This window comes from Engystomops pustulosus, chromosome 6, assembly GCF_040894005.1.
Source record: "Engystomops pustulosus chromosome 6, aEngPut4.maternal, whole genome shotgun sequence".
Taxonomy (NCBI): domain Eukaryota; kingdom Metazoa; phylum Chordata; class Amphibia; order Anura; family Leptodactylidae; genus Engystomops; species Engystomops pustulosus.
Genome location: NC_092416.1, coordinates 183,157,306 through 183,173,039, shown reverse-complemented (window position 1 = coordinate 183,173,039; position 15,734 = coordinate 183,157,306). Strand labels below are relative to the sequence as shown.

Sequence of the window (15,734 nt, the reverse complement as noted above, 5' to 3'; positions counted from 1 at the left end):
TATATTGTGTACAGCGAGGAGCTGTGTGTGTGTATATAGTGTACGGTGAGGAGCTGTGTGTGTATATAGTGTACAGTGAGGAGCTGTGTGTGTGTATATAGTGTACGGTGAGGAGCTGTGTGTATAGTGTACAGTGAGGAGCTATGTGTGTGTATATAGTGTACGGGGAGGAGCTGTGTGTGTGTGTATATAGTGTACAGTGAGGAGCTGTGTGTGTGTATATAGTGTACGGTGAGGAGATGTGTGTGTATATATAGTGTACGGTGAGGAGCTGTGTGTGTATATATAGCGTACGGTGAGGAGCTGTGTGTGTGTATATAGTGTACAGTGAGGAGCTGTGTGTGTATATAGTGTACGATGAGGAGCTGTGTGTGTGTATATAGTGTACAGCGAGGAGCTGTGTGTGTATATAGTGTATGGTGAGGAGCTGTGTGTGTATATAGTGTATGGTGAGGAGCTGTGTGTGTGTATATAGTGTACAGCGAGGAGCTGTGTGTGTATATAGTGTATGGTGAGGAGCTGTGTGTGTATATAGTGTATGGTGAGGAGCTGTGTGTGTGTATATAGTGTACAGCGAGGAGCTGTGTGTGTATATAGTGTATGGTGAGGAGCTGTGTGTGTATATAGTGTATGGTGAGGAGCTGTGTGTGTATATATAGTGTACGGTGAGGAGCTGTGTGTGTGTATATAGTGTACGGTGAGGAGCTGTGTGTGTATATAGTGTATGGTGAGGAGCTGTGTGTGTATATAGTGTACGGTGAGGAGCTGTGTGTGTATATAGTGTACGGTGAGGAGCTGTGTGTGTGTATATAGTGTACGGTGAGGAGCTGTGTGTATATAGTGTACAGTGAGGGTCTGTGTGTGTGTATGTATATAGTGTACGGTGAGGAGCTGTGTGTGTGTATATAGTGTATGGTGAGGAGCTGTGTGTGTATATAGTGTATGGTGAGGAGCTGTGTGTGTATATATAGTGTACGGTGAGGAGCTGTGTGTGTATATAGTGTACGGTGAGGAGCTGTGTGTGTATATAGTGTACGGTGAGGAGATGTGTGTGTGTGTATATAGTGTACAGTGAGGAGCTGTGTGTGTATATATAGTGTACGGGGAGGAGCTGTGTGTGTGTATATATAGTGTACGGGGAGGAGCTGTGTGTGTGTACATAGTGTACGGTGAGGAGCTGTGTGTGTATATAGTGTACGGTGAGGAGCTGTGTGTGTATATAGTGTATGGTGAGGAGCTGTGTGTGTGTATATAGTGTATGGTGAGGAGCTGTGTGTGTGGATATAGTGTACGTTGAGGAGCTGTGTGTATGTATATAGTGTACGGTGAGGAGCTGTGTGTGTGTATATAGTGTATGGTGAGGAGCTGTGTGTGTGTATATAGTGTACGGTGAGGAGCTGTGTGTGTGTATATAGTGTACGGTGAGGAGCTGTGTGTGTGTATATAGTGTATGGTGAGAAGCTGTGAGTGTATATAGTGTATGGTGAGGAGCTGTGTGTGTATATAGTGTACAGTGAGGAGCTGTGTGTGTATATAGTGTACGGTGAGGAGCTGTGTGTGTGTATATATAGTGTACGGTGAGGAGCTGTGTGTGTGTATATAGTGTATGGTGAGGAGCTGTGTGTGTGTATATAGTGTACGGTGAGGAGCTGTGTGTGTATATAGTGTATGGTGAGGAGCTGTGTGTGTGTATATATATAGTGTACGGTGAGGAGCTGTGTGTGTATATAGTGTATGGTGAGGAGCTGTGTGTGTATATATAGTGTACGGTGAGGAGCTGTCTGTGTGTATATAGTGTATGGTGAGGAGCTGTGTGTGTGTATATAGTGTACGGTGAGGAGCTGTGTGTGTGTGTATATACTGTACGGTAAGGAGCTGTGTGTATATAGTGTACGGTGAGGAGCTGTGTGTGTATATAGTGTACGGTGAGGAGATGTGTGTGTGTATATAGTGTATGGTGAGGAGCTGTGTGTGTATATAGTGTACAGTGAGGAGCTGTGTGTGTATATAGTGTACGGTAAGGAGGTGTATGTGTATATAGTGTACGGTGAGGAGCTGTGTGTGTGTATATAGTGTACGGTGAGGAGCTGTGTGTGTGTGTATATAGTGTACGGCGAGGAGCTGTGTATGTGTGTATATAGTGTACGGTGAGGAGCTGTGTGTGTGTATATAGTGTACGGTGAGGAGCTGTGTGTGTGTATATAGTGTATGGTGAGTAGCTGTGTGTGTATATAGTGTACGGCGAGGAGCTGTGTGTGTGTATAACGTGTACGGTGAGGAGCTGTGAGTGTGTATATAGTGTACGGCGAGGAGCTGTGTATGTGTGTATATAGTGTACGGTGAGGAGCTGTGTGTGTGTATATAGTGTACGGTGAGGAGCTGTGTGTGTGTATATAGTATACGGTGAGGAGCTGTGTGTGTATATATAGTGTACGGTGAGGAGCTGCGTGTGTGTATATAGTGTACGGTTAGGAGCTGTGTGTGTATATAGTGTACAGCGAGGAGCTGTGTGTGTGTATATAGTGTACGGTGAGGAGCTGTGTGTGTGTATATAGTGTACAGTGAGGAGCTGTGTGTGTGTATATAGTGTACGGTGAGGAGCTGTGTGTATAGTGTACAGTGAGGAGCTGTGTGTGTGTATATAGTGTACGGGGAGGAGCTGTGTGTGTGTGTATATAGTGTACAGTGAGGAGCTGTGTGTGTGTATATAGTGTACGGTGAGGAGCTGTGTGTGTATATATAGTGTACGGTGAGGAGCTGTGTGTGTGTATATAGTGTACAGTGAGGAGCTGTGTGTGTATATAGTGTACGATGAGGAGCTGTGTGTGTATATAGAGTACGGTGAGGAACTGTGTGTATATAGTGTACGGTGAGGAGCTGTGTGTGTGTATATAGTGTACAGCGAGGAGCTGTGTGTGTATATAGTGTATGGTGAGGAGCTGTGTGTGTATATAGTGTATGGTGAGGAGCTGTGTGTGTATATATAGTGTACGGTGAGGAGCTGTGTGTGTGTATATAGTGTACGGTGAGGAGCTGTGTGTGTATATAGTGTATGGTGAGGAGCTGTGTGTGTGTATATAGTGTACGGTGAGGAGCTGTGTGTGTGTATATAGTGTATGGTGAGTAGCTGTGTGTGTATATAGTGTACGGCGAGGAGCTGTGTGTGTGTATAACGTGTACGGCGAGGAGCTGTGAGTGTGTATATAGTGTACGGCGAGGAGCTGTGTATGTGTGTATATAGTGTACGGTGAGGAGCTGTGTGTGTGTATATAGTGTACGGTGAGGAGCTGTGTGTGTGTATATAGTGTATGGTGAGTAGCTGTGTGTGTATATAGTGTACGGCGAGGAGCTGTGTGTGTGTATAACGTGTACGGTGAGGAGCTGTGAGTGTGTATATAGTGTACGGCGAGGAGCTGTGTATGTGTGTATATAGTGTACGGTGAGGAGCTGTGTGTGTGTATATAGTGTACGGTGAGGAGCTGTGTGTGTGTATATAGTATACGGTGAGGAGCTGTGTGTGTATATATAGTGTACGGTGAGGAGCTGCGTGTGTGTATATAGTGTACGGTTAGGAGCTGTGTGTGTATATAGTGTACAGCGAGGAGCTGTGTGTGTGTATATAGTGTACGGTGAGGAGCTGTGTGTGTGTATATAGTGTACAGTGAGGAGCTGTGTGTGTGTATATAGTGTACGGTGAGGAGCTGTGTGTATAGTGTACAGTGAGGAGCTGTGTGTGTGTATATAGTGTACGGGGAGGAGCTGTGTGTGTGTGTATATAGTGTACAGTGAGGAGCTGTGTGTGTGTATATAGTGTACGGTGAGGAGCTGTGTGTGTATATATAGTGTACGGTGAGGAGCTGTGTGTGTGTATATAGTGTACAGTGAGGAGCTGTGTGTGTATATAGTGTACGATGAGGAGCTGTGTGTGTATATAGAGTACGGTGAGGAACTGTGTGTATATAGTGTACGGTGAGGAGCTGTGTGTGTGTATATAGTGTACAGCGAGGAGCTGTGTGTGTATATAGTGTATGGTGAGGAGCTGTGTGTGTATATAGTGTATGGTGAGGAGCTGTGTGTGTATATATAGTGTACGGTGAGGAGCTGTGTGTGTGTATATAGTGTACGGTGAGGAGCTGTGTGTGTATATAGTGTATGGTGAGGAGCTGTGTGTGTGTATATAGTGTACGGTGAGGAGCTGTGTGTGTGTATATAGTGTATGGTGAGTAGCTGTGTGTGTATATAGTGTACGGCGAGGAGCTGTGTGTGTGTATAACGTGTACGGTGAGGAGCTGTGAGTGTGTATATAGTGTACGGCGAGGAGCTGTGTATGTGTGTATATAGTGTACGGTGAGGAGCTGTGTGTGTGTATATAGTGTACGGTGAGGAGCTGTGTGTGTGTATATAGTATACGGTGAAGAGCTGTGTGTGTATATATAGTGTACGGTGAGGAGCTGCGTGTGTGTATATAGTGTACGGTTAGGAGCTGTGTGTGTATATTGTGTACAGCGAGGAGCTGTGTGTGTGTATATAGTGTACGGTGAGGAGCTGTGTGTGTATATAGTGTACAGTGAGGAGCTGTGTGTGTGTATATAGTGTACGGTGAGGAGCTGTGTGTATAGTGTACAGTGAGGAGCTATGTGTGTGTATATAGTGTACGGGGAGGAGCTGTGTGTGTGTGTATATAGTGTACAGTGAGGAGCTGTGTGTGTGTATATAGTGTACGGTGAGGAGATGTGTGTGTATATATAGTGTACGGTGAGGAGCTGTGTGTGTATATATAGCGTACGGTGAGGAGCTGTGTGTGTGTATATAGTGTACAGTGAGGAGCTGTGTGTGTATATAGTGTACGATGAGGAGCTGTGTGTGTATATAGAGTACGGTGAGGAACTGTGTGTATATAGTGTACGGTGAGGAGCTGTGTGTGTGTATATAGTGTACAGCGAGGAGCTGTGTGTGTATATAGTGTATGGTGAGGAGCTGTGTGTGTATATAGTGTATGGTGAGGAGCTGTGTGTGTATATATAGTGTACGGTGAGGAGCTGTGTGTGTGTATATAGTGTACGGTGAGGAGCTGTGTGTGTATATAGTGTATGGTGAGGAGCTGTGTGTGTATATAGTGTACGGTGAGGAGCTGTGTGTGTATATAGTGTACGGTGAGGAGCTGTGTGTGTGTATATAGTGTACGGTGAGGAGCTGTGTGTATATAGTGTACAGTGAGGGTCTGTGTGTGTGTATGTATATAGTGTACGGTGAGGAGCTGTGTGTGTGTATATAGTGTATGGTGAGGAGCTGTGTGTGTATATAGTGTATGGTGAGGAGCTGTGTGTGTATATATAGTGTACGGTGAGGAGCTGTGTGTGTATATAGTGTACGGTGAGGAGCTGTGTGTGTATATAGTGTACGGTGAGGAGCTGTGTGTGTATATAGTGTACGGTGAGGAGATGTGTGTGTGTGTATATAGTGTACAGTGAGGAGCTGTGTGTGTATATATAGTGTACGGGGAGGAGCTGTGTGTGTGTATATATAGTGTACGGGGAGGAGCTGTGTGTGTGTACATAGTGTACGGTGAGGAGCTGTGTGTGTATATAGTGTACGGTGAGGAGCTGTGTGTGTATATAGTGTATGGTGAGGAGCTGTGTGTGTGTATATAGTGTATGGTGAGGAGCTGTGTGTGTGGATATAGTGTACGTTGAGGAGCTGTGTGTATGTATATAGTGTACGGTGAGGAGCTGTGTGTGTGAATATAGTGTATGGTGAGGAGCTGTGTGTGTGTATATAGTGTACGGTGAGGAGCTGTGTGTGTGTATATAGTGTACGGTGAGGAGCTGTGTGTGTGTATATAGTGTATGGTGAGAAGCTGTGAGTGTATATAGTGTATGGTGAGGAGCTGTGTGTGTATATAGTGTACAGTGAGGAGCTGTGTGTGTATATAGTGTACGGTGAGGAGCTGTGTGTGTGTATATATAGTGTACGGTGAGGAGCTGTGTGTGTGTATATAGTGTATGGTGAGGAGCTGTGTGTGTGTATATAGTGTACGGTGAGGAGCTGTGTGTGTATATAGTGTATGGTGAGGAGCTGTGTGTGTGTATATATATAGTGTACGGTGAGGAGCTGTGTGTGTATATAGTGTATGGTGAGGAGCTGTGTGTGTATATATAGTGTACGGTGAGGAGCTGTCTGTGTGTATATAGTGTATGGTGAGGAGCTGTGTGTGTGTATATAGTGTACGGTGAGGAGCTGTGTGTGTGTATATAGTGTACGGTGAGGAGCTGTGTGTGTATATAGTGTACGGTGAGGAGATGTGTGTGTGTATATAGTGTATGGTGTGGAGCTGTGTGTGTATATAGTGTACAGTGAGGAGCTGTGTGTGTATATAGTGTACGGTAAGGAGGTGTATGTGTATATAGTGTACGGTGAGGAGCTGTGTGTGTGTATATAGTGTACGGTGAGGAGCTGTGTGTGTGTGTATAAAGTGTACGGTGAGGAGCTGTGTGTGTGTATATAGTGTATGGTGAGGAGCTGTGTGTGTATATAGTGTACAGTGAGGAGCTGTGTGTGTATATAGTGTACGGTAAGGAGGTGTATGTGTATATAGTGTACGGTGAGGAGCTGTGTGTGTATATAGTGTACGGTGAGGAGATGTGTGTGTGTATATAGTGTATGGTGAGGAGCTGTGTGTGTATATAGTGTACAGTGAGGAGCTGTGTGTGTATATAGTGTACGGTAAGGAGGTGTATGTGTATATAGTGTACGGTGAGGAGCTGTGTGTGTGTATATAGTGTACGGTGAGGAGCTGTGTGTGTGTGTATAAAGTGTACGGCGAGGAGCTGTGTGTGTGTATATAGTGTACGGTGAGGAGCTGTGTGTGTGTATATAGTAGGAGATGTGTGTATATAGTGTACGGTGAGGAGCTGTGTGTGTGTATATAGTGTACGGTGAGGAGCTGTGTGTGTGTGTATGAATAAAGATTCTTATTACCTGCTGATCAGAACCGTTTCATAGGTTGAGAACCACAAGACCATGACATCATCACAGGTCCTCCTGAAGCCTGACACCTCCCACATATTTGCAATGATCACATGATTATGACATCATCACAGGTCCTTTATCTGCTACAGAGGTAACTTTTTGTTAGTAGTGCATGTATATTTATATAGATGTAAATTTACGAAAACAGCAAAAATTAAGTCCGGGCTACCCAGAACACGGATACAGTCTTAAATTTCTGTAGTATCGTGGTGTTATGTAGATATAATAGAATATAGAGGGGACACGGATACAGTAGATACTACGATTGTCCTATTGCTATGGCAATGGGGCTTATTTACTAAGGCTCGCGGATCGCACTGTCGTCAGACTGTTTGCCGGTTTTCGGGATTTGCACAGCTTCGACAGGTATTTAACAGGGGTTTGCTTGGATTGTGTCGCACGTGATCGGATTATGTCACGGCTGCGCTGACTTTTATGCAACAGAAATGGTGGGGGGGCAGCCGTCGTGTGGACAGTGAACAAAGAATAATAATCTTTATTTATGTTGCGCCAATCAAATTCTGTAGCACTTTACAAATCATAGAGAAGAGACGTAACAGTCATATGAGAGCGCTGTACATTGCGCTCCGTACACGGCCACGTAACGTGATACCGCTCACTAGATCATCACAACCGCTTCTATCTGCCAATCATCAAAGGAGAACTGAGAAGTGATCACAAAATCCCACATAGAAACTATTAGACGTGTGTTTTGCCAATGAAATACATGTCAGTGAGAACACGTCGCTGATTGGGCAGGGATCCAAGTTTGGAGCTCAAGTTCAGATTCCTACCTTAAAGGAAATACACAGAATTGGCTGTTGAAATTATACTTTATTGACACAATCAAAAGGGAATTTTATGCCCAGCAAAATAGCAACCGGTGATAATATAATGTAATGGCGCTAACAGCATAACACAGTTCTTCAAGCTACTCGCTCCATACATGATGTGTATATCATATATCCTACAGACACAACGACATGACGGCCGACTGGTGGCAGCTCATGGAACGTCAGATCACCCACCTCGTGTGCACACAGCTAAACACAACCCAGGCTGCAGGGCCCCACGGCTGACGGGTTCATACACTACAGTCACGCCACGTTCCTGTGCTGCCATAAACTGCGTGTTTTAGCCAGATGCGATGAGACCCCGATTTTTTTTGAAGTTCCTTTTTTGTGTCTGTATATACCACTCCCTCTCATCTCAATATCACACCTCATGCACACTTCCCTTCTTGCCAAGGCCATTTTTCCTTTTTTTCCGTTTTCATTTTTCACACCCCATCTTCAAAAATCTACAGTATGGCAGTAGATGGGGATTTTCCTCCTCATTCATTACAAAGCGTGAATTGTAATGAATAGGGTAAAACGAGACAGCCTCAGGTCTTCGGAAGACCCAAGGCTATCATGGCAAGCGATCGATGACGTCTTGGGGAGCGACGTTCTTCATCTTTTTGAAGCCGCTGGGAGCTTTGCATTGATCGCGGGTGTTAGCGGTGTTTGTTGCAATATGCAGCAAAGACTTACCAGCTATAGAGGGGGCTCTGCCCGTGAGCCCTCTCCATTCACCCGCAGCCGACATGTGACATACTACTACGTCACGTATCGGTAGAGGGTTAAAGGAGCTAGCTTTAATATGGCAACTTAAATTTAAGTTGGTGATCTAGATTGACACTAAAATACTAATAGTGAAGCTCCTCCTCCAGCGGCAGATCAGGTAATAGGTGTCCGCGAGGGATGGATGTTCCTCCTGTGCTATATGAGGGACTGGAGTGGAGGCTTATGGGAAACAGGACAAAATAATCTCCTGGAGGAAATCAGAGCAAAAAGTCATTTCTAAGACCCGGGACAGAACAGAGAAGAACCTAGAAGAGCTCCTCGGTTACATCTTGTGTGTCAGAATTATTACTAAACTGTATTTTTTATACATTATGGTGGCCAAAAATTTCCAACATACATAGACCTATATATTTTGTGACTTACAATCTGACGTCATTCCAGTGAAAACAAGAAAATATATCACTCACGTGTTCCGGGTCATAGATACGTGAATCCACTTGTGTGTTGAAAACACAAATTGACATGGAGTAGTCACACGAGTAAAGGCTGACAGCCTACGGGTTTTGGATAAATACTACATCCTTATTCATGGCTGCTTCCATGCGACACAAATTATGGATGGTCAAACTGATTCGGACTGAGCACGGTATTTAACTTTTAAATTGTGTGGCACACCCTAGATGCACCACAAAAAAGATGGTGAACTGGTCGGACCTGAGCGGGGAAGCAACACATTCATAATTTGTTAGTGAATAGCCACACGCTGCATTATAATCGGACAATTCACTTTCAGTGAACTCCAGTGACCCTGTTAGTAAATGTGCCCCATAGTGTTTATCTGAAACACGTAGGCTGTCAGCCTTTACTCGTGTGACCACTCCGTGTCAATTTGTATGTACAGAAGTTTCCTTCCATAAAGAATTTGTGGATCCACTTGTATCTATGAGCCGGAACATGTGTTTTGCCATACTCTAAAGAAGCTGGAGAAACCAAGCTCTATCGTTCCACATGGTAAGAAAGACTGCATCCCAGGAGAGCGGACTAATTGCCATTGCTGTGGACTAAGAAAACATTAATTAGTATTTTACTTTCCATAAAGGTTTTTTACATCACGGGATCCTTCTACACTCAAAATCATTTTACTGATTGGCGACCCAAGGATGGACACGAGGGTGGAGAAAATATTCCAGCTCACCCTAGAGATTCTCTTCTATATTACTGGAGAGGTGAGAGATTGTGATGAGGTCACATGACATCATTATCTATGGGAATAACAGATGATAGGACTGGAGAGGTGAGAGATTCTGGAAATGTATGGAGGGAGATTTATCACTGTGTCTCTCCATAACCAGGATTACACAGTAGTGAAGAAGACCTCTAGTGGGCGCTGTCAGGCCCCTGTGTATGAAGGACGGGGGAGAACCCTGAGCCCAATCCCGGCTCCTCCACCTCACCCCCTGATACATGATGACATCAATGAGCAGAAGATCCTAGAAGTCACCCACAAGATGATGGAGCTGCTGACTGGAGAGGTGACACTGCTGGGAATGCTGGGACATTATACAGTAACGCTATGAAGGGATCTGGGTGATGACGGGATCATTGTGTGTGTCAGGTTCCTATAAGGTGTCAGGATGTGGCTGTCTATTTCTCCATGGAGGAGTGGGAGTATTTAGAAGGACACAAAGATGTGTACAAGGACGTCATGATGGAGGACCACCAGCCCCTCACATCAGCAGGTAATAGACAGGACTAAATCCACACGTCCTTTCATTATCTGTATGGAAAGAAGGAATTCAGTCTCTGGATGTTTCCTACAGGTAGATCCAGTAAGAGAACATCACCGGAGAGATGTCCCAGTCCTCTTCTTCTACCACAGGATTGTTCAGAGGAGAAATATGTCCCACAGGATCATCAGGTAGATGGAGATCAGGTAGATCCCTGTAATCCTATTTGCTATTCTGCAAAACAAGTTAGAGGGAAACTCTTTTGGACACTCTTTTGTCATCAGATATTTAAATTAAAATCTCCTTGATTTCATCTATACCCATCATCTGGTGACTATAATTTTATCTGCTTCTCAGTTTGTGTATCAGGATGAAGATGTGAAGAATATTACTGCTCCAGAGACATATGTGAGGGGCGATGAGCGATGTAAGGAGGAGATTCCTACAGGTAACTGTCCAGGTGAGTAGTTAGGTCATTATGTTGGATTGTCCAGCATGTAGACCAGTCTCTATTATATGTACAGGAAGGCATTTTCTTTTATACACAACCAAAGGAACTGTAAAAATAAGAAAGAACTGAGAAGACGTGAGGCAGTGGTTGAGTTGGGAGCTGTGTAAGGGACTGTGTGGCGGGAGGATGGGAACCAGATAAGCTGAGTATTAGCTCTTTCTTCTTTTTACATACCCCCCCCCCCTTTGCCACAGTAGTGTACAAAAAAATACCATAGATACTTGAGTATAAGCCAAGGCCCCTAATTTTACTACCAAAAACTGGGAAAACCTATTGACGAGGGTGGGAGGCTGAGTATAAGCTGAGGGTGGGAAATGCATTGGTCACGGCAAGCCCCCAGTAGTATATAGCCAGCCACCCCCCCCCCCCCAGTAGTATATAGCCAGCCAGCCCCCAGTAGTATATAGCCAGCCAGCCCCTAGTAGTATATAGCCAGCCAGCCCCTAGTAGTATATAGCCAGCCAGCCCCCAGTAGTATATAGCCAGCCCCCAGTAGTATGCAGCCAGCCTGCCCCCAGTAGTATACAGCCTGGCAGCCCCCATGTAGTATACAGCCAGCCTGCCCCCGGTAGTATACAGCCAGCCTGCCCCCGGTAGTATACAGCCAGCCTGCCCCATGTAGTATACAGCCAGCCTGCCCCAAGTAGTATACACAGCCATGTAGTATACAGCCAGCCTGCTCCCCATAGTATACAGCCTGCCCCATGTAGTATACAGCCAGCCAGCCCCTAGTAGTATACAGCCAGCCCACCCAGCACTTTAAAAAAATAAACTTACATACTCACACTCCTCTTCTGTCTTCCCCGCAGCTCCTCTTCTGTAACAGCCTGCAGGGCGCAGCCATGTTATCTCCCGGCAGGCACATACTATGATGTGGCCTCTGATGACATATGTCATAGTATGCGCCGGCCGGGAGATAACTTAGCCGCGCCCTGCCAGCTGTTGCAGAAGACCAAAGAAAGAAGAGGAGCCGTGCTGAACATCAGGGGCGCTGGAGGGTGAGTATATAAGTTTATTTTTTTATTGACTCATGTATAAGCCGAGGTCAGGTTTTCCAGCACATTTTTTGTGCTGAAAAACTTGGCTTATACACGAGTATATACGGTAGTCATTCCTAGACAACTCCTAAAATGTAACTAATTTTTATACACTAGATACGTCTGAAGAGAATCCAAAGCCCTCGGATCTTTCCTCTTCCCTTCACAGAGATGATTCCTCATCTGATACTGTTACACAGATTTCAGGCTCTGATTTTTCACAGACTTGGAAAGAAAATAGACATCTCAAAATGAGCCTTGTACGTCAAAAAGTTCACACAAAGAAGAAGTCATTTTGTCCGGAATGTGGCAAATGCTTTCTCCAGAAATCATATCTTGTTATGCATCGAAGAAGTCACACAGGGGAGAAGCCATATTCATGTTCTGAATGTCGGAAATGTTTTACAGATGAAAAAAGGCTCGCTAAACATAAAAAAATTCACACGGGGGAAAAACCATTTGCCTGTTCAGTATGTGGGAAGTATTTTCGTTTTCAATCAATTCTTACTACCCATGAGAGAATTCACACAGGGGAGAAACCATTTCCCTGTCCGGAATGTGGCAAATGTTTTACGCAGAGGTCAGGTCTTTATAGACATCTAAGAAGTCACACGGTGACTTCATGTTCATAATGTGGGAAATGTTTTGCACTGAAATCGGATCTGGCTGCACATTGGAGAGTCCACACAGGGGAGAAGCCATTTTGAATTTAAAAAATGTTTTACTGGGAAATAAAATCTCATTGAACATCAGAAGTCTTCACACTATTCCATGTTAAAGGTTTTATTTTTGAATTTTATTGTTACTTCGAACTTATTATTTTCTTTAACATTAAAAAACTTATACCTGAAAGTGGATGTCGTCTTTATTTTATTTGTTTCTGTTTAGACGAATAGGACAGGAAAATAAAAAAAATACCCAATTTATTTTGTTCAAAGAGAATCCAAATTAGACATTTCTTTATAATCTACATATATAGAAAGTGTAGACCGGAGGAGATAAGAGTCTAGACAACAGGATATCACTCTGTATTGCCGCCCTCATAGTTTACCCTCGGGCGGCAGTGTTGAGGATTAGGTGAGCTGGTTCAGACTGGAGTGTTGGTTATGTGTCCTTTTCGTGCCTGTTGCATGTTGTTTCCGCTTTGTCCCTGTTTTTGGTCTTAAAGGTTTCATATTGATTAGAAACTATATCACGTGGTTTCCCTCGCCAGGGGCAAAAAACTAACCCGTGATAATTTTTCGGGGGGGACCCATAAACTTCTATTGCTTTCCATGAGAAGCATCAGTGAATAAATTGGTTTTACATTTTCTTCAGTGACAGTGAATTAGTGGAAAACAACTGAAATGTGAAAACAAGTATTGAAACGAAAGAACAACAACAATGGCTTAGAAGGGCATCCATGAGGCTAGTGTGAAAGAGCCCTAATGAAGTCGATTCTGCAGATCAGTGGCGTAACTTGAATCTGATGGGCCCCAGTGCAAAGTCTGTGCCAGGCCCCCTGACTATAATGTATGTTTTATAGTACTAGTCTTGTCATATGGGAAAGGGACACCTTATGGGCCCCTGAACTTCCTGGGCCCGGTTGCGACTGCACATTACGCCCCTGCTGCAGATATTTCACCACAGACAGATTTTGCAGAAAATATAGGTCACGTAAGTCATGCGGTAGAAGATCTTAGTGGAAGTTTGTAGGCCCAGTATATATATCTGATCACCAATATAAAACTATGTATATACAGACAGTCCCCGGATACAAGGTTGGTTCTGTAGGTTATCTTGAAGGGTTATCCGAGAGTAATAAATAAACTAGTGGCAGGCTTGGGAAGGCTTTTTTTTTTTAAAGTCTACTCGCCTCCTTTGGCGCTGCTGATGTCCCACGCTGATCACTGCCCCTAGATTACAGGGTCACGGGGCTGCGCTTGGGGATCTTCAGGCCACTCGCATCTGTCCTTATCGCTCAGCATTGTAGGCACTGGGATATGCTGATGGATGGGAGTGGCCGGAAGCTCCCCCACCGTAACTTCCGTGCCCCTGTCATAGAAGAATTTTCTCTGTCGGCACATCCTACGGTAGATTCCTAACTGGAAATACAATGTTCCTGGGAACTTAGAAAAGAACAAGATCAAAATTTTGCTTACCTGAAAATGTCTTTTCCTCATAGTCCAAAGGCAGCACTGATGGGTAAGAGTCTGGAGTCATAATTATGACAGAAGAACACAATGACAATGTTAATTAGCAATAAATCAATTAACCGACTGCCCTATAAGTCTCCTAGGAGTCACGGAAGAGGCAGGTTTTTTATTCAGCAAAAAAGAAATACCGTATATACTCGAGTATAAGCCGACCCAAGTATAAGCCGAGGCCCCTGATTTTACCACAAAAACCTGGTAAAACCTATATTTTTATACTCAAGTATAAGCCGAGTTTGGCTTTTCAGCACATTTTTTTGTGCTGAAAAACTAGGCTTATACTCGAGTATATATGGTAAATGATTGGGAGGGAGTATAATAGTGCTGCCTTTGGACTTCGAGGAAAAGACATTTTCAGGTAAGCAAAATTTAGATCTTCCTCTCGCCCTTCAGGCAGCACTCATGGGGTTTAGGTGGCAAATCAAAGGGGGAGACAAATATTCGAAGCCGCTGTAGATAGCCCCGACACGCCAAAGGCTGAGCCAGCTGAGGAGACATCCAGCCTGTAATGTTTAGCAAAAGTATTAGAAGAAGTCCAAGAAGCTGCTTGACGGGTCTGATCTATAGAGAGCATTGCATACTCTGCCCAGGAAGTAGCAGTAGATCTTGTAGAATGAGCCCTAATCTGTAAAGGTGAAGGTTGTCCCAAGACCCTGTAAGCCATAGAAATACTCTGCTTTATCCATCGAGAGAGAGAGGCTGCAGAGGCCTTCATCCCTTTTCTTGGACCTTGAAATTGGAGAAACAGAGATTCAGACTTTCTAGAAGATTTTGTCTTCTCTAGATAAGTCAAGACGGATCTTCTAACTTCCAGAAGATGCAGAACTTGCTGATGAGCATTAGCAGGAGTTGGACACAAAGCTGGAAGAAAATATTCCTGATTGAAATTAGAAACTGAGGCCACTTTAGGAAGAAACGATGGAACGGTTCTTAGTATGATGCAGTCTGGTCTTATCTGTAAGTATGGCTCTTTGCAGGATAAGGCTTGCAGCTCTGAAATTCTTCTAGCAGTGGAAACGGCAACTAAAAAGAAGGTCTGCCACGATAAACATCCGAGAGAGGCTTCTTGTATAGGCTCAAAGGGAGGTTCTGCGAGATGATGTAGGACCAAGGCAAGATCCCACTGTGGACATGGTGGTCTAATATGAGGTTTGATGGTCCTTAAAGCCTTGAAGAATCTCCGTACTAAATGATTAGATGAAAATCTATTGTTATTTAAAGCACTGATTGCAGCAAACTGACATTTCAAGGTAGCAGGTTTTAAACCTTTATCAAGGCCATCCTGTAGAAAAGTAAGAATATCTGAGACTGAAGGTTCAGATACAGAATTATCTGAACACCAGGATGTGAAGACTTTCCAAACTCTACCATAAGACTTGATAGTCGCTGGTCTTCTAGCTGACAACAATGTCTTTATAACTCTGGATGAAAGACCTACACTTGTTAGGGTCTTCTCAATCTCCAAACCGTAAGCTGTAGCTTCTGTGGTGATGGATGTAGAAAACCCCATCTGTTCCAAGAGATGTGGAATTGCAGGAAGTTTCCAATATTTGCACTTGGAGAACCTCATTACTAGAGGAAACCATACTCTGCGTGGCCAAAATGTTCGAGTTCTGTTTGGTCGCCATCAAGTCATTTTTTGGACAACCGAACCGACTGATGATCTCTTGGAA

At 44.2% G+C, this 15,734-nt stretch overlaps 1 protein-coding gene across 1 annotated transcript in view; it reads left to right on the top strand.

Moving 5' to 3' along the window:
- Positions 1 to 15,734, top strand: part of LOC140066009 (uncharacterized) — a 36,995-nt gene that overhangs the window by 14,530 nt on the left and 6,731 nt on the right. Inside the window, exon 2 of the mRNA XM_072113574.1 lies at positions 11,987 to 12,483. Coding sequence (XP_071969675.1) covers positions 11,987 to 12,483 — 497 coding nt within the window. The remainder of the gene's footprint in view (positions 1 to 11,986; positions 12,484 to 15,734) is intronic.